Raw genomic sequence first — 19,386 nt, forward strand, 5'->3', positions numbered from 1 at the left:
ACAGTGCGAGGCTCAGGCTGGTCTGGCACATTCGAGGTCGAGGCCGATTGAAACTGGGCCATTGCAGTGGACAGCTCCGACGTGATCATCGCTCGGAGTAGGTCCTGGAAGACGGGCACGGACAGCATCGAAGGCATGTCCACTGCCTCGGTGCGCTCCACCGGGGGCGACCTCGTATCAGAGTATTCCCGTGTGGTGGAGGCACGGCCCGAAGGCTTGGAGGGCTTAGACGGGGCTGTAAGCATGGGGCTTCCGCCATGCGTTGCCGTTGTCCCCGAGGCTGGCTTCTTCGCTGTTACAGAACCTGAAGAGGGAAGAGGGGACTTACCCGGAGCCGAGGCTTTCTGTTGTCCCGAGGACTTCGGGGTCGAGTCTCGAGGCGATGCTGAGGTATCCGGGGCCGAGGTCGGGGCCGACCTCGAGGCCGAGGTGGAGGGTTGGTCCGGGGTGAAGAGATCCGCCATGCGGGCTTTTCTTCGGCGGAGGGCCCGGTTTTGGAAAATAGCGCACTGGGGGCAGGAGTCGGTTGGATGAGCCGCCCCCAGACAGAGGATGCACCGGCGATGCGGATCTGTGAGAGAAAGAAGCCGCTCGCACCGGGAGCACTTTTTAAAGCCGGTCAAAGGCCGGGACATTAAATCGAAAGTAGCCGCGGCTCGATTAGCCACGCGGCCACGGGGACCCGGAAGCCTCCGGGTCGTTGAAAACGAAGCAGGAATCAAGTAAAAAGGTAAAGAATTCGCGCACAGCGACTTAATCGTGAAAAAACAAGAAAAAAATCGCGGTGCTAGAAGGCAGTTGGGGCAGAGCCTGAAAAACACGGCTTCTAGGCTCGCGGAAAATTTTGAACTGGAGACCACGAGGGGATGCACCCCCTAGTGGAGCAGGAAGGCACGCATGCGTGGAGCAGCAGAGCAAACTTAAATCTTCAATCAAGTTTCCTTGAAAATGCTTCCGCATCGGGGCTCCGTAGATGACGTCACCCACATGTGAGAATATCATGCCTGCTTGTCCTGGGATAAAATGTGTAGTATAAAGTTTACTGTCAAACGAATTGAAAAAATGATCAGATTGTAACATGATCTCACAATTTAAACAATGGCCACATTTATAATGGCCTTTCAAAATCGGTATCTTTGACTTGATAGTCTTTAATTCTGATGGACTCAACAACTTTTTAAGGTTCTTCCCCCGGGAATATGAACTGCGTAAAGATGTATTTTTGAATACGTCCAATGTTTTCATAATTTGCCAATGTTTTTTGATGGTACGAGTAATTCTTGGACTAGCATTGTTGTATTTAGAAACAAAAGTGCAAATGTCCTGAGGCTCTTGTTGTTTTAATAAAGGATTGAGTAATAAAGCACGGTTGTTGTATTTTGCCCTCCTGTATGCTGATTTCAAATTCTTCTTGTTGTATCCTCGTCTGATGAATTTGTCTTAACATTTTTGACTGAATTTTGAAGTCTTGATTAGTACTGCAAATACGTTTATACCGTAAAAACTGTGAATACGGTAAACTTGATATACATCCCGATGGATGGCAACTTGTGGAATGTAAAAGGGAATTTCGGTCAGTGGTTTTTTGATGTACTCTGGTGTTGAAACCAAGTTCTGTTTGAGTAATGTTAACTTCTAAAAAATTAATATTGTAATATGAAAAAGTATAGGTAAATTGAATATGATCGTTGCATGTATTCGGGTTTCGGAGCTTCAGTATCTTTCCTGCTGGGATCCTTTTCTGTGTATTATGAATTCTGGTGTGATGCTGCACACTGTTCCTTTCTTCCCAAAGTGGTTTCCACTTTCCATGTGAATCAGGAAGTGCGCCTTCTTGCTTATGCTTCCTCTAGTTTGAGGACTTGCACAGGATTTTATTGCGGTACCTGGAGGTCACCAATGAGTTTCGCCTTTCTGACCACATGTTTGTTCTGGTGGGTCCTACCCGCAAGGATAGGCCAGCTTCTAAGGCTAAAATTTACAGGTGGATCTGTATGGCCTTTTCTTCAGCTTACGTGGCAGCCGGAAAGAAGCCTCCCCTCGCAGTGCGGGCTCATTCTATTAGAGGTGTCCTGGGCAGAGTCGTCGGCTGTTACTCTGAACGAGATTTGCTGGGTTACTACCTGGTCCTCCTTGCATACATTCACAAAGTTTTATAGGATCAATGTGGTGGCCAAGCAGGATGTGGCTTTTGGTACCTCTGTTTTGGCAGCGGGCTCATCAGTCCCACTCTGAATTTTCGGGACGGCTCTGTTACGTCCCACTGGTCCCGGAATAAAGTGGGGTTGTGCAAGAACGAAAAATTAGGCTCTTACCTTTACTAATCTTCTTTCTTGTAAATCCACACTTTATTCTGGGAACCCGCCCTGTACCTTGCTGGTTGTCTGCCTTTACATATATTGGTGAGCTGGATATCTGTTTTCTGACCAGCCTTTTATAAGACTGTCATCAGAATGGATTTAGCACTTAGTTTGGGGGGGGTCCTTGTTTAGATGCCCCCTACTCACTTAGTTGGGGGGGTCCTTGTTTAGGTGCCCCCTACTGATAGTGCAGGATGTGTCTCCTTGTAGCACTGTTTTGTTCAGGTTTCTAATGTTTTATGTCCTGTTCTCTCATTTTTCATTGTTGCATTTGTGGATATGAGCAGAATTGACTTATTTGTCAGGGAGTGTTCTCGTTCCCCTTTCTCTCTCGTTCTTATTCTCTACAGAAGTTCCTGGCTGCTTTAAGACTAACTGATGTTCACAGGGACAGTGATGAGATAATAGGGGGAGGAGTTTAAGCCTCTGAAGTTTGAGACTTCCTACAAAGTCCTGGCAGGTGGAGGGAAATAACCCACTGGTCCCAGAATAAAGTGTGGATTTACAGGAAAGAAGATTAGCAAATGTAAGAACCTAATCTTTCGTTGTGTCAAGGCAGAGCAGCTGGGACTGTAGAAGAAAGCTTTATTTCAGTCTTATCACTGCTGAGTTTTAATGCAATGGTGTGCTTTAGAGATTAGCCATGGGGTTCCCACTGCCCTAAAACAAAAGAAATGCCAGAACAGGACAGAGAGGCTGCAAAACATTAAATATTCAGAATTGGGTGGCTTGAGAAGCCATTGACTCAAAAGTGCTGTTCACTGTGTCACTGTCATGGTATGTGTGGAGGTCATCAGAGGGCAAATGAGTTGCCATATCCAGCTGGGCCCCCCCAGCATTTCAATAGCCCTGAATTGCAAGTTGTTGAGGATCAGCATGCTGTTTACTATAAAACTAATATCAATGTTTGTGGTTTTCTTATAGCCTCAAGGAGGAGAGTCTGCATATCCCCCTGGGGGTCAGTATCAATATCCTGCTGCTGGAGGATTCCCACCTATGGGAGGTGCAGCCTATCCTCCAGGTCCAGGCGGGGCCTACCCAGCAGCTGGAGGCTTCCCTGCACCTGCGGGTTATCCTGTGCCTGGCCAACCTGGTGGAATGCCATCTTACCCTGGAGGTAAGTTGTGAGGTTTCTGAGTCTCATCAGTAACAGTGAGATGGTGATGTTTACTAAGCAGTTGGATGCTTCCTTAGTATCACTGAAAGCTGTGTCTTGGGCTCCTTTAGATTTTAAGATATATGGCAGTTGGGAGCATAATTTCCATTTATCACCACAACTGAGAGGCAAAGATAATTTCACTAAAAATGGGATGTCCTGCTACTGGCTAATCGTACTTGGTTTTATTTATTTTTTTAAGTTTAAAAATTCCAATATATTTTAGATCAGTAAACTGAAAGTAAAACACACAAAGATATCATTACCATCAGAAAGGAAAACCATTGCAGTAGATCAGAATAAACGTACCACACATTTTAAGTCTTCATTTAGGGGAAAGACTGATTAGAGTAACTTGAAAACATCCTTAAAGGAAAAGACACTGGATCAATCAAATACCAATATGACCTGACATTTATATAGTCCTCAGAGACTGTTCAACCTCATCTCCCACATTATATAAACCACCATGTAAGAAATATTCTAATTGAATTGGGTCAAATAAGATAGATGTTTCTAACCAGACACTTCTATGGAAACCTTTTTTTTTTTTTAAGTTGCTTGTATTGCATGTGTGTGGGATTTCAAAACTTAAAAATTCTTATGCCAACCTTGAGTAGCTCTTGCTAAATGAAGAAATATCCAGGGCTCAAAGTTTGTGCCTTTTGAGGGGGCTGCAGCCTCCACTGCAACTGCCATCAGAGTAACAACTGATCCATGCACTTGTGCTAGCCTCAAGTCTTGTGAGACTAGTTGAAGTATTCCTTTTCCACCTGGCTTGGATTCAGAGCTGTGCAGTGCACAGAGTAGGTAGTTCCTCTTCCTGGAGGCAGCCATGGACAGAAAGTTGAAAGCAGAGGAAGTGACATTTGGCAGCAAGCAGCTAGAGCTCCTGGGTACAGCTATTCCCCCTGTAAATAGACATGAGAAATGCACCATTTCAGTGGAGAAGTATTTAGTATCTGATGGCAACTAAACAGAAATCAAAGCAAGCATGATCGATAGGCCAGTCACAAGACTCCCAGAAACAAAATGCTCTGAATGAGGAACCTGAAGTATATAAGATGGTGCCCATAGATTCAGAGCTTCAGGATGACTACAGCTCTGACATGGAGGGGCAATCCTTGAGTGAGAAGGGAAGTGATATCCAGCATAGGATAAAAGAATGGGGCGCAAGGACATTCGAGTGGTGGTCTCATCTTATAAAAGAAATTGGTGTCCTTAGTGAGCATTTGGATGAATTGGAACACTTCATGGCCCAGTATGAGAAAGAAGTGGAAGACTCACACATCTTTTCAATCAACAAATGTAGACACACGCGGTCTGTGGGGGGGAAAAGTGGAGGACTTAGAAAATGGATTATGATGGTGCAATCTAAGAATTACAGGCAAACAGAAGAACACCTTGCCTTGGGACATATGTAGCCAAACAAAAAGGCAAGGGAGGTGTCTTTTCAACCAATGATCGAGTCTTTATTGAAAACAGTGATCCCAACAAGGATCCCAGTTTTGGCGTGTAACCAGTGCCTTCCTCAGGGGACACTTGGCTAGTAGTCACTGAGTGGAACACGCTCTTTAGTGAACAACGGCAGCACTCAGTGCGATTTTTCGCTTTGGATCGCTCTGAGCGCTGCCGTTGTTCACTAAAAAGCGTGTTGCACTCAGTGACTACTAGCCAAGTGTCCCCTGAGGAAGGCATTGGTTACATGCTGAAACTGGGATCCTGTTTGGGACAACTTTGTTTTCAATAAAGACTCTTATCATTGGTTGAAAAGACACCTCCCTTGCCTTTTTGTTTGTCTGCAGTCTGAGAATTCAAAGGATACCAGAAAGCCCAAATTATGTGGCTTGCAGTACTGTGGTAAGAGACTTTGTTCACTTAAAAGGTGTTTAGCTATCTGGCTCCCCCTCGGTGTGAGGATATGGTGAAAGTGGACAGAGCTCACAAGTGGCCTAGTGGTAGAGCTACTGCCTCAGCACCCTGAGGATGTGGGATCGATCCCAGTGTTACTCCTTGTGACCCTGGGCAAGTCACTTAATCCTCCATTGCCTCTGGTACAAAATAAGTACCTGTATATATTGTTTGTAAACCACTTTGAATGTGTAACCACAAAAAGGTGGTAAACAAGTCCCTTTCCCTTATATGGATATTGTTTTCACATTTTTGCTCATAATCACTGATGAAGGCATTCTGCCAAAACACAGCCTAGGCCGAGTCCTCATTGAAATCCCCCTAATAAAGAGCTTCTGTTATCATTATCCCACTCATCTGCTTAGTGTTTCCCAATGTTTTATTCTATCTTGGTGATTTCCTGTGGGACTTTTTCATTGATTAGTAAACTCGATGTAACCAGACCATTTCAGGCTCTCGCCCCGCCCTAATTGGTATGTTCAGTGTTTAAGTCCTGAACATCAGGAAATTCATTGTGAACTCTGCCTGTGTATGCAAAAGAGATCACTGAAAGCCCGCCAAGTCCAGTGTAATAAAATTTTTGGTTCAGCATTGACATGAGCAGGGTAGGAAATTTGGGACCCAACACTCAAACTACATCTACACCAACATTGGTATTGACACCACATACACTGATGCTGCATAGAGAGCATCGAACATCGAGCTGTCTACAAAGACAAGACTCAACATCATCTTCATCCATGGCTCATGCATCAGTGAATGCTTCCTACATGAAAGCTAAGAAGCATAAACATTCCTCCCTTTCTAGGTTTGTCATGGTGTCTTCCCAGATGTTCACCTCCTCACGAGGTCTCCCACCCCCAGACAACCAGCACCACAGACTACTTTCACACTGATGCAGGTGCCAGCTTTCTAGGAGGAGATCCGGGCTATGCTTAAAAGCTTTCAGAGCTACTGCAGATGCATCCTTCATGGGCTTTGAAGGCGTCCATGCCTATCTCAGCCCAGCGTAGGATACATTGGAGCATTGAGGACAAGGTCACACCCCCCTGCACAACATCAAGCATCAGGGTTGGTATGGACCCATTCTACACAAGTGTCATCGTCAGCAGCACCCTTATTTCCACCCACTTTTTTTGGAAAAAAGATGCGTCTTATGGAATGAAAAATATGGTAACTTTTAACTCAGTACTTAGAGCAGTAGGCAACTTGTGTCTGACCTGTATGTTCTTGCCTACTATATTCTATGGTAATTGTAAAGGGCCAGAATCTCTTGGGCAGCACCAGTTATAAAATATTACAGTAGTCTGTATTGGACAAAAAAATTGACAAAATTGTACTTGATGCATAAAGTTCTCAGATATCCTTAACCTGCATCTGGGAATAGTAGTATTCTGGGCCAGGGCCAATGCCAATGCCGGGTGCTTGTGACCTGGACTGGCCACTGTAGAAACAGGATACTGGCTAGATGGACCATTGGTCTGACCCAATATGGCTATTCTTATGTACAGATGAATCTATAGGCTATGGATCACATTTGCTTCCCCAGATGCAAGTAAGCAAAGTTGCTGACCTGTAGCAGGTATATATCTGAAGACAATAGATCAACTACCATGTTTCCCTGAAAATAAGACACTGTCTTATATTAATTTTGGGCCCAAAAAATGTACTAGGTCTTATTTTCGGGGTAGGTCTTATTTTTTTTTTTTTTTTTCATGTACAATGGTCATCTCTTCCTTCCTCTCCTCTACCCCAATTCTTCCTCTTTCCTTTCTCTCCCACCAAATGTGCAGCATCTTTCCTCCCCTCACCCTTGTGTCTTCCCTCTGCGGCATCTTTCTATCCTTCCCTCCCTCCCATTCTCCCATCAGAACCGCCAACTACGAGACCAATATACCTTTTTCCAAACAGCAGCATCAGCAGCAATATAATCAGGCTGCTTCCTCTTTCCTTTCTCTCCCACCCAAATGTGCAGCATCTTTCCTCCCCTCACCCTTCCTTTTGTGTCTTCCCTCTGCAGCATCTTTCTATCCTTCCCTCCCTCCCATTCTCCCATCAGAACTGCCAACCACGAGACCAATATACCTTTTTCCAAACAGCGGCATTAGCAGCAATCTAATCAGGCTGCTTCGCGGCCTTTTCCCGCATCATTAGTGGTGTGGCAGAGGAATGCCCTGGCAGGAGAAGGCCATGAAGCAACCTGATTAGATTGCTGCCGTTTGGAAAAAGGTATATCGGTCTCGCGGTCGGCAAATCCAGCGCTTCAACTAGAGCTTATTTTCGGGGTAGGGCTTATTTTCGTGGAAACATGGTAGTTATACAAAGCCACACTTCTTCCCCTTTTTCTAAACTTAGGGGGTCTTTACAGTACTCCCATGTTTCACAAGATGTGTCTACATTTGGACCTAATCATGTGTGGTTAAAATAACTTGAGGGGATTCTGTTTTAAGTTGTGGTTAGTAACTTGGCAACAGTTACTGCATTGTGTATTAAGAAACTGTGGGTTCAGCATTCAGTCAGTGACACTCAGGGTTTTGCTAACCAATGTTATTCCTAGAAATTCAGCAATGAATGTCCAGGTTTGTGAGCCTGTTAAAGCATAGCTGGTTAAGTATGATATTCCTGGTTACCTTGCCCACTTAAGTGCCGAATCTTCCCTCAGAATGCCCCCAAAATTGCCAGTTATGAGATGGATGCTAACCAGACATTTTTGGTGACACTAACTGATTAAATGCCACTGAATATGACTGGTGAGCTCCAAACAATCGACTAAACTGGCCAGGATCCATTTCTGACAAGAAACCAGCAGAGAGAAATGCTCTAATTTTCAAAATCCTGAACCATTTCACCTGTTTGTATTCCACAGTTCCAGGCTTTGGTGGGCCTCCTGGTGGAGCTGGTTTTGGAGCCCCTGGAGGAGGAGGCTATGGCATGCCAGGTTTTGGCGGAACTCCTGGTGGATATCCTCAACCTGTATCCCAAAGCTATGGAGGTGGTGGACCAGCCCCAGGTATGTATATTGTCCAGACTGAGGAAACTGCTGAATGGGTGGTATGTTCTCTGTGTGCATTCTTCTATCCCTTAGGTTGTATTGGATACTAGAGTTGGCATAGGTGCTGAAAGACCTAAATATAAATCAGCAGATTTAGACCTTAAGGCCCATCTAGTCTGTTTAGTTATTACCATAAGCCACAGGGCAGTAGTAGTTCCATTCCCACAGAATTTCCCCTGAGCTGCTCTAGTACCTACATTCCAAACTTTGGAAGCTTAGCAGTCAGCAGCTACATACTTGGAGATCATATGCTGATAATGAGATCTAGGTCTAATTTAGCAGCCCTGGATGAAACATGCAGTTATGAACCTACTAGCATGCCTGTCTATCTGGTACAGTTCTAATGGATATTAAGACTCTTTAGTCTGGGGATCTTGTTCAGGGCTGGCTCTAGACCAGACATGGCAAACTCTGGCCTGCGGTGTAATAAAATTTGGCCCGCTGGACAATTATAAATTTGCACTTAAGCTGACCTTCTGTAGGTTCATGCAGCTTCCCAGTCTAACATTAAAGCAGTCTGCAGAGGATCGCTGGTTGACTATAGGATCCTAACAGGATGCTGTAGCCTCAGCAGCACATTCCCTATGTCGTGGTCCCATATGTCAGAAGAGGGGCGGGACTGCGGCAGAGGGAATGTGCTGCAGAAGTCAAAGGCAGCCTGCTAGGATCTCTACAGCTGACAGGCGATCCTCTGCAGGCTGCTCTAATGTGAGACTGGGAAGCCAGGATGGAGGAAGGAAAGGAACAGAGGGCCAAATCTAGGGCCAAATCTCGGCCAAAAGGAAAAATACCAGACCTCTGGGGGAGGGAAGAGAAACGAAAGGGAAGAAGAAAGAAGGAGACCCTGGCAGAAGGAGACCCTGGCAAGCGAGTTATCCGAAGACAACCAGAGCTTGGGGCCTCAACATGGTTTGAATAATGACCAAACAAAAGGCAGAAAAATAATTTTATTTTCTGTTTTGTGATTACAATGTCAGATTTGAAATGTGTATCCTGCCAGAACTGACAGCAGGCGTGAACTAGGACCTAAAAGAAAGAGGAGAAAATCTTTTTTTAAATTTATTTTGTTTACATCACAAAGCCAGTGTGGGGTTGAAGAGGTTGTAACCTTATACTTTACTAAGACTAAGGGGTCCTTTTATTAAGGTGCACATTTAACGCGTGCTATATCGGTTAGCGTATCTTAATAAAAGGACCCCTATCTTAATAAAAAATTTGGCCCGTGACTTAGCCTATGTTTTTAGATTTCTGCCCCTTATGTGATTGAGTTTGACACCCCTGCTGTAGACTAGTCATTGCCCTATGTAAAACATGAATTGGTGACTCCTTTGTTGCTGGCACAACATTCTTTCATTTAAGTGTTAGTAGGGACTTCACCAAAACTCTCCTCTTCCACCCCCCCAAAAAAAAAAAATCTTCCTAGAACTATTATCCCCTCAGCCCCCCACTTTCCCTCTACCTTATGATTAAGGATATAGGGGTACCAGAATGACAGGACAGTACTCCTTAGTAGGCTCACAATATGTTGTCTTTCTGTAAATATACTTCAAGTTTATATGTTTAGGAAGAGCAGGCGAGCATATTGGGGGTGCTCAGGCACCCAGAGAGTTAGCGCAAACTTAAGTTTCATCTTCTAGGACTTTTATTACAGACTCTGCTTTGTTTTAGTAGCCCTATTCTGGAAATCCTCTTTCAGTGGTACATTCTCCAGGATTAGACACTATTCTTATACCAAATGTGGCAATAACCTCTGCAAAGGCATTCTTTTCTCTCTCTTTCTTTTGATTATGCCTTTTCCTATGTATTCCTTTATTTTTCTGCCTCTGGTTACAAGTGCTGCCTTATTCAGAGAAAAATTTGATTTGGCTTATTGAATCAATTTTTCGATTTGCTTTTCCCGCCCAGTCAGGCATTTTTCTTTCAAACACCCTGGCGGAGATTTTGTAGCCTTTCCACCCCCACCCCTCCTCTACCCCCAGTTTGCCCTCTCCAACCTCATGGCAGTGCTGTGGTGTAAACAAAATAAAAAATACTTTTCCTCTCTCTATTAGGTCCTAGCTCATGGTCGCTGTCTTAACACCAGCTCTGGTAGGATACACATTTCAAATCTGATATATTGTAATTGCAAAATAGAAAATAATAATATTTTTTCTACCTTCCACTTTCATATTCAACATTTGTTTCTTTCCCACTCTATCATCTTTCTCTCTTTCCCCCTGGCTTGTGCCCTGGGTCAAAACTCTCTATTTCCCTCCATGTACTATATTTCCCTTCCTCCCCTCCATTATCATGTGCAACATTTCTTTCTTTCTCTCCCCCCATGCACCATCTCTCCCTGCCCTCCACCCTATGTCCAACATTTCTCCCTCTCTCTTCTCCATGCATGTCTCCCTCCCCTCCAACATATGCAGGATTCTCCCTCTCACCCCTTTCTACCTCTCATCTCTCCCTTCCTTTCCTCCATCCCAACAATTCTTCCTCTCTCCTTTCTCCCCACCAAGTGCAGCAGCTTTCCATCCCTCCTACCCATCCATCCCACTGTGCAGTAGTTTTCCTTCCTTCCCTCCCTTCCTTCCTTCCATCTCCTTGTGCAGCAGCACCCCACCGACCCTCCCACCGTGAGATCTGACATATCTCCAGGCTTCCCGAAGCAGCAGCAGTATGGTGGTGGCCGGCCTTGAAGAGGCAGCACTGTGAACAGGCTGATTGCAGCCTGCCCTGCCAGGGCTTCCCTCTGCTGTGTTATCAGTGACACGTGAAGACCCTAGACCTTCACAGACAGACCACTCAACTCTCTTTATGCTGTTCCAAATAATATGAATTTAATAATCAAGTAGTAATAGCTTACAGGAACAAATCACACAGCATACAGAATGATAGAGCATCCACCAGGTTGGCCAGACTGATGGAGAACTTCCAATGAGTTCTGAATCCTTGGTTCAAGGAGCTTTCTTTTATATGATTCTGGCAGCTGTGGCCCACGTTGGTGCATGTTACATTTCACACTTTCATTGGTTAATCATATTCATTATCTCATATTAAGCTATGGATTAGTTAATATAATTGAGTGATTCTGTGTCACGCCTTTTTTCATATGCTTCTCCCTCACTTCCCCGTAAATGTCCTTTTAATATACCAAGTTCCTCTTTTGAGCACCTGGGCCTAACGGTTTTCCGGCTCTATGGTTAGCCTTTTTGTACACTTCTGTCCGTGGTTCGTCTTTCTTCTGGTGAAACTTTCATAAAGTTATGCTGCTTATATTTTTCATCAGAATTGTTTTTCTCTCTAACTACGCCCTCTGCTTCTAAGAAAAAGCAGAAGTGCCTTTCAGAGTTGACAGTGTCTTTCAGAGTTGACAGTTTCTAGTCAGAGAGCCTATTTTGCTTTTTCAGCAACGATTTTAGGTCTTAGCTGTATTGGCCTTGCTTTGGCCTGCTACTACTGTGACAGGGAAATTCTTGGGGGTCTTCACCTGAGCTTACAGGACTTTCCCTCCCCTTCCTCACATGGCAGAGGGAAGGCCCCAGCTGGGCAGGCCATGAGCAGCCCGTTCAGGGGGGGAGATGTTGGTTGCTGAATCGGTAAGTCAGATTTTTTTTCTTTTTTTTTAGACAACGAATAGATTCACCAAAGTGAATCGGTGAATTGATTTAAATCGGGCAGCACTACTGGTTACTACTTTATAATATCTAACAAAAATTGGACCACAGTCAACATTAATTCAAAACAGGAAAAAAGGTTGAAAAGGACAGATTGCTATTAAATAAATGATTAAGCAAGAAAATACTATCAGGTTTTTAGGCTGTAGTTTTTAGTTTTTATTATTTATTTATTTATTTATTTATTTTTTAATTTTTTATTTGTTTAATGGACATCAGTATGAGCCCTGTGAAAGGTGCCCGGTATAAGGCTCAGGCAGTAACTTTGCGATGACTAGCATCATCCAGATAATATCTGGGATATCTGGAATATCTGGGTAAAGATAACTGCCTCATACATCATATTTGTCCATAACCAAAAAACAAATCCACCGAAATGGAGATCAATCACCAAACTGTCCCTTGCAATCTAAAATCCCCGAGATATGGCAAAAAATCTCCTAAGGGTGAGTTAAATCAGGTATCTGTGGCAAAAAAATGCTGTTGCTAGAATAAAGTGTAATAAAGTATAAATAACTTGAAAAAGTGCTAATGACGAAATTAAGATATTCAAAACTTGAGTGATAAAAGAAAAATGAACACGCCCAAAAAAAAGAAAAAAAACGAAAATAAAAAATGAAAAAAGTGACAGAGAGTCCAAATATTCAAATTGACATGCTTAAAAGAAGGGACTGAAGATTCATTCAATAGGATAACAAGTAACTTGCAGTCAATCCATTAAATCAAAAATGAAAAGCGCTGAATAAATCTGAAAATATCTTTCAAAGTCCAACAATTCATGTGAAAAATTCAGAAAAAAACATATAAATTCTGAAGCTCATCACTTAATTGCACATATGTCCCAAGTATGAAAAAATAAAGAATACTTAGCTTCCATTCACTCGATGTAGAAAAGCGAGTATTTCTAAAGTCAATCTTGACTCGCAGGAAATCTCCACTCCTGCGAGTCAAGATTGACTTTAGAAATACTCGCTTTTCTACATCGAGTGAATGGAAGCTAAGTATTCTTTATTTTTTCATACTTGGGACATATGTGCAATTAAGTGATGAGCTTCAGAATTTATATGTTTTTTTCTGAATTTTTCACATGAATTGTTGGACTTTGAAAGATATTTTCAGATTTATTCAGCGCTTTTCATTTTTGATTTAATGGATTGACTGCAAGTTACTTGTTATCCTATTGAATGAATCTTCAGTCCCTTCTTTTAAGCATGTCAATTTGAATATTTGGACTCTCTGTCACTTTTTTCATTTTTTATTTTCGTTTTTTTCTTTTTTTTGGGCGTGTTCATTTTTCTTTTATCACTCAAGTTTTGAATATCTTAATTTCGTCATTAGCACTTTTTCAAGTTATTTATACTTTATTACACTTTATTCTAGCAACAGCATTTTTTTGCCACAGATACCTGATTTAACTCACCCTTAGGAGATTTTTTGCCATATCTCGGGGATTTTAGATTGCAAGGGACAGTTTGGTGATTGATCTCCATTTCGGTGGATTTGTTTTTTGGTTATGGACAAATATGATGTATGAGGCAGTTATCTTTACCCAGATATTCCAGATATCCCAGATATTATCTGGATGATGCTAGTCATCGCAAAGTTACTGCCTGAGCCTTATACCGGGCACCTTTCACAGGGCTCATACTGATGTCCATTAAACAAATAAAAATAAATAAATAAATAAATAAAAAATAAATAAATAATTAATAAAAACTAAAAACTACAGCCTAAAAACCTGATAGTATTTTCTTGCTTAATCATTTATTTAATAGCAATCTGTCCTTTTCAACCTTTTTTCCTGTTTTGAATTAATGTTGACTGTGGTCCAATTTTTGTTAGATATTGTACGGACAGTATTGGTCACAGAGTCCTTAAGGGTTTTTTCAAACCTACTACTTTATAACACAGTTCCCTACTTTAAAATCATGCATCGGATAAAAAAACAGTGACTATTTATCTTGCCATATATTAGTACCACTATCCTCATATTGTGCTGCTTTTATGCACCTTAAATATGACGCACTTTTTTTGACCTGTAAACTTCTTTGCCAGTGTATCTTAGACTGTTCCTCACTGGAGGGGCGTGGCTTGGACGCGAATGAAGACGGTTGGGTGAAGAAACAGCTCCATATAAACAGGCTTAATTTTCAAGAAAAACTACAAAAAAAAGCAAGATTTTACATTTAAATTAAAGTTTACCTCCTTAATCGAGTTGGAGAGAAAGGGGTGCCGTTTTGAGTGAGAGTTGGGAGTTAAAGTGCCGTTTTTCTTTCCGGGAGGCGAGGTGTGGTGTGGAGGGCTGAGTCCGTCTTGGATATTGCCGGAGGAGACTGATTCGAGGCTTCCTTTCCCCTTTGGCACGATCTGAGTTCGGCGGTGTGAAGCGCCGGAGGAGAGGTTTCCCGAGTGGGATTTTGCGGGCGGTTGCTCGGAGCGCCGCGATCGCGGCCATCTTGGATCGAAAAATCTGTGCTAGTCCAAAGAGATTTGTACTCTTCTTCTCCCTGCAAATCCAATATCCCTACCCGCTAGGCCAAATACATATAAATCTGACTCAAGAACAGTTTTAAAAACGAAACTCGTTCTTATCCAGGGGACTGCCCGTACTCTGGAGGAAAGGGACAAGAGAGATAAGATTAATGGACAAAGTCTGGGTCTGCCGGTGAGCTGCTTGCTGATAGGGATATAAGTTTTGAAACGCCTGATGCCTGTCATATCAGGGAAATAAGCTATCTTGAAGTGGCTGTTCTTTGATGGAGATAAAACAGTGTCTGCGGTGAAATCTACTGAGCAACGGTTTTCTTGCTGCTAAATTCCAAAAAAAAAAAAATTGTGAAGGATAAATATAAATATCAATAAATATATCAATCTCTGTTGTTGTACTTGAAAAGATTGGATATAGGAGACTGTAGGTTTTTCTCAGAGTTTGGGCCGTGAGAAAAGGACAAATAAAAGGATTAATAAATAAATAAATAAAAGGATTAATGTAACCAAAAAAAAAGTGACATTGAGGTAATTGAATGATGCTGAAATAAATATATTGGATGGAATATTGCTCTCCTCGGTAGAGGCTGCGATTGGGCTAATAAGAGGAGAGCTAGAAAAGAAGGCTACAAATTTTTCAGCGCTGATGCTAGATGTCACAACAAGTTTGGTAAATTAATCCTATAAAAATAACCAGCCATATCTGGAAAAGATTTACTACTCTGAATCTTATTGCCTTCATAGAGACTGAGATTGGGCTTGAAGGTAAAAAAAAAGGAAAGATTACTGACATTTTTCTCACAGCAATAGAACCTAAGACAAATAACTTACAGTTGCTTTAAGAATACTGAGAAAAAAAAAAAAAAAAAGAGGCGTGGCTTGAACGGTTGGTTGAATAAACAAATAGCTCCTTATATGCAAATATATTAAAAGAACTACTACTAAATATTTTAAAGAAACTAAAATATATATTGAAATATGACTTCAACTAAACAAAATAAAGCTGAACTGGGAGCTGGAACATCGGGGAGCAATAAGAGGTCGAAACCTGAGCCAGGTACACCCTCTAAAATCCCATTACCAACAGAAAAAAATCTGGATGTTATGGAAGAACTAAGACAAATAAAAGAAATTGTCTTAGACAGTAACAAAAAACTACAAAAAGCAATGGAAGATGCTGCAATCCTAACTAAAAGAGTAGACATTACAGAAAATAGAATTTCAACATTAGAAGATATTACAGAACAACTAAATACAGATATGAATCACAGCAAAATCATATGGAAAGAAATAACAGAGATAAAAAAAAATCTTGAAGACAGCCGGAATCGTGAAAGACGGAATAATTTAAGAATAATCGGATTACCTGAAGGAGTGGAAAAGAATGATCCGATTGCATTTCTTGAAAAATTTCTACCTAAAATACTACCACTGAAATTTAAAACGGAACTGGAAATTGAAAGAGCTCATAGGATTCCAACACAAAGAAACAACACTCAAACAGGTCCAAGAACTTTAATTTTCAAACTTTTAAGACATCAACAAGCAGTTGAAATATGCCAAATAGCCAAGGAAATCAAAAATCTTAAATGCCAAGATTCAAAAATACACATTGTCCCGGACTTTGCAAAAGAAACAGCAACAAAAAGAAAACAATTCTTAGACATGAGACCACAACTAAGATCTCTAGGAGCTAGATTTGGGCTCCTCTACCCGGCAACTATGAAGGTTACCATTGCTAACAAAACGCAAAACTTTACGGATCCAAAAAAACTACAGGAATATATAAATCAACTGGAGCAACCTATGACAATCTAAAGAACAATTAATGAATTCATACCAAATACTTTGACGGTTAAAGATAGTTCAGAACGGAAAGCAATGGAAAAAGAACACACAAGGATCGAATTAAAGACTTAAACAACTTGCAACATTCTCCATGGAAAATAAGAAAACTGAAAAATACAAAAATTCTAAAATTCTACTCAGAATAAATAGAATAAACTTACCGGGAGGAATGAAAATGAAATGAAACACATCTCCGAACTCAAATGATGACAAAGAAAGTTTTTTCAACAAACTTAAAAATGTATTGATTGAAAAGAAATTTTGAAAGTGGAGTAATAATAAGAAAGAGAAAATAATAAGAAGAAATGATTGGTTTCCTATATTTCTGGTTGAAGGTGGTACTTCGGGTTTAATTTTGCGTTTCGGATACATTAAAATACATTTCAAATACGAAATGTATGAATAGAATGTATCTGAGACGAAAAAATTACCTGGAAAAAAAAAAAAAAAAGTTTTTAAATATATATATCTCAATATTTATGTTCTTTATTATTAAGTTGAATTTAATACCCACAATTATTCAACCTGGCAATCCTTTATGGGAGATAAAATGAGGGTTTTTGGCACAGGACTTTACTCTCGTCTGCACAGGCATTAGATATTTTAAAATCATAGATATCTAGAGAGTATATTATTGAGACAGAACTTATAAGAACTCTAATGGGAGTGTTAGCTTCTCTTAATTGACACTCTCTTGTGAATCATAAGAAAATAATGAGTATAAGAGATAGGGGATTCCTGTGCTGAAAACTCTTGTTACAGTTCTGAGGAAAGAGGCTAAATTGGACAGCTTTTTAAAGTAAAAATAATATACCACCTGAAAAGAAACGAATTGTAATGAAATGTTCTTAGACATAAGTGATTTAATATAATCATTCTTATGGATTTAAAGACATACAAATATAGAAAATAATCTTTCAATACATAAGAATGAAAAACTTTTTACTTATTCTTATAATTAATAATAAAATAAGAGAAAATATACAGAAATAGAGAAAAAATGTAGTACTTTAGATAATTATTAATAGCCTGTCGGAGTTATCTAAATCCAACCTCAACCTGCGTATCCAAGTTTTCGTAATTAATAAGGGGGGGAAGGGAGGGATAAAAGGGATGGGAGGGGATAAAAGAGAAATATATAAGGTAATCATGGGAATAAAGGAAAAAAGAGAAATGAAATACTTAAAACATTGGGAAAATATACATAATTTAATACCTAAGAATTTAAAAATAAATGGATATTAAAATTATGTCTTTAAATGTTAACGGTCTAAATCATATGATAAAAAGGAAAAAAAACACTATCATTTTTAAAAAGGCAAGATGCGGATATATGCCTTATACAAGAGACCCACCTCTCATGTATAGAATCTAAAAAGCTAGAAGGAGGCTGGGTCAAACAGTGTTTTTTCTCACCAGCTATAGGGAAAAAGGCAGGTGTTGCTATTTTAATTAATAAAAAATGCTCTGCTTCATTTAAACTAAAAGCTTCAGATATTCATGGAAGATGGATAATGGTGGAAATGAATATGGGAAATACTACCATGACGTTAATTAATATATACGCCCCTAATTCGAACCAAAATGAATTCTTTAAAACTCTTCAACAACTGATCATACCACTGGCTACTTCAAATCTTATAGTAGCAGGGGACTTCAATGCTGTAATGGATCCTTTATTAGATAAAAACCCAGGTAGAGTTATGAAATCTATGGGACTAGATAATTTGATTCAATCTTGCGATTTAATAGATATATGGAGAATACTTCATTTTGATGGTCGGGAATTTTCTTTCTGTTCTCATGTTCACAATTCTTTTTCAAGAATAGATTATATCTTTACTTCAAAACATCTTGCACATCAAGTGACACAAGCAGCCATTGATCCAATTATTCTATCTGACCATGGTGGAGTGTGGATCAAAATTAAAACTACAGATCAAAATAATAACAGACCAATTTGGAAAATGGATAGTACATTGTTGGTTGACAAAAATTTTTGTGAAAATCTTCTAACAAAAATGAAAGAATTTTTTCAAATAAATGATAATGATGATATTAACAGAGAAACTCTATGGGATGCCTTTAAGGCAACCATTAGAGGACAAATAATTTCTTATTCGGCTTTTCTAAAAAAACAAATCAAAAAACAATTTTTAATCTTAGAAAAAGAGATTAAAAATTTAGAATCAAAACTTATAGAAAAATGGGAATATTATATTCAACAAGAATTATTAAAATTAAAAGGTAAATATAATGAGATCTCATCTAAGATGATTAGGAAAGATTTATTTTCTCAACAAACATTGTACTATGGTAATTCAAACAAATCAGGAAGAATATTGGCAAACTATCTTAAAGCGAAAAAAAGAAAAACAAAATTAATAGCAATAAAAGATGAAAATGGAAATACAAATACACAAATTGAACCTATTTTAAAACAATTCTTAAAATTCTATAAATCTCTTTATTCTTCCGAAAATTATCTAAATAAAGAAAAAGATGGTTTTGAATTTTTAAAAATGTTAGAGGGTCCAAAAATTCCTGAACATATAAAACGAAGTTTGGAAGAACCAATATCACTAAAAGAATTAGGAACAGCTTTGAAGTCCCTTAGAGTTGGATCCGCTCCAGGTGGTGATGGATATACAGTGGAATTTTATAAAACATTTCAAAACTTTTTATTACCCTATTTATTAAATCTTTATCAATATCAACTCAATAAAGGTTGTATTAAAGGCACTATAGCAGAATCTTTGACTATTGTTTTGCCAAAGTCCAATAAAGATCCCACTTTGGTATCAAACTATAGACCAATATCTTTAATAAATGTAGATGGAAAATTATTAGCAAAAATACTTGCGCTAAGATTAGCTAAAGCTCTCCCCCATATAATAGGTATGCATCAAACAG

At 40.0% G+C, this 19,386-nt stretch overlaps 1 protein-coding gene across 1 annotated transcript in view; it reads left to right on the plus strand.

The window, feature by feature from the left end:
- Positions 1–19,386, plus strand: part of ANXA7 (annexin A7) — a 117,238-nt gene that overhangs the window by 16,100 nt on the left and 81,752 nt on the right. The window contains exons 3-4 of the mRNA XM_033941656.1: positions 3,285–3,477; positions 8,294–8,437. Of these exons, the coding sequence (XP_033797547.1) occupies positions 3,285–3,477; positions 8,294–8,437 (337 nt within the window). The remainder of the gene's footprint in view (positions 1–3,284; positions 3,478–8,293; positions 8,438–19,386) is intronic.

Source organism: Geotrypetes seraphini, chromosome 4 (genome assembly GCF_902459505.1).
Source record: "Geotrypetes seraphini chromosome 4, aGeoSer1.1, whole genome shotgun sequence".
Classification (NCBI taxonomy): Eukaryota; Metazoa; Chordata; class Amphibia; order Gymnophiona; family Dermophiidae; genus Geotrypetes; species Geotrypetes seraphini.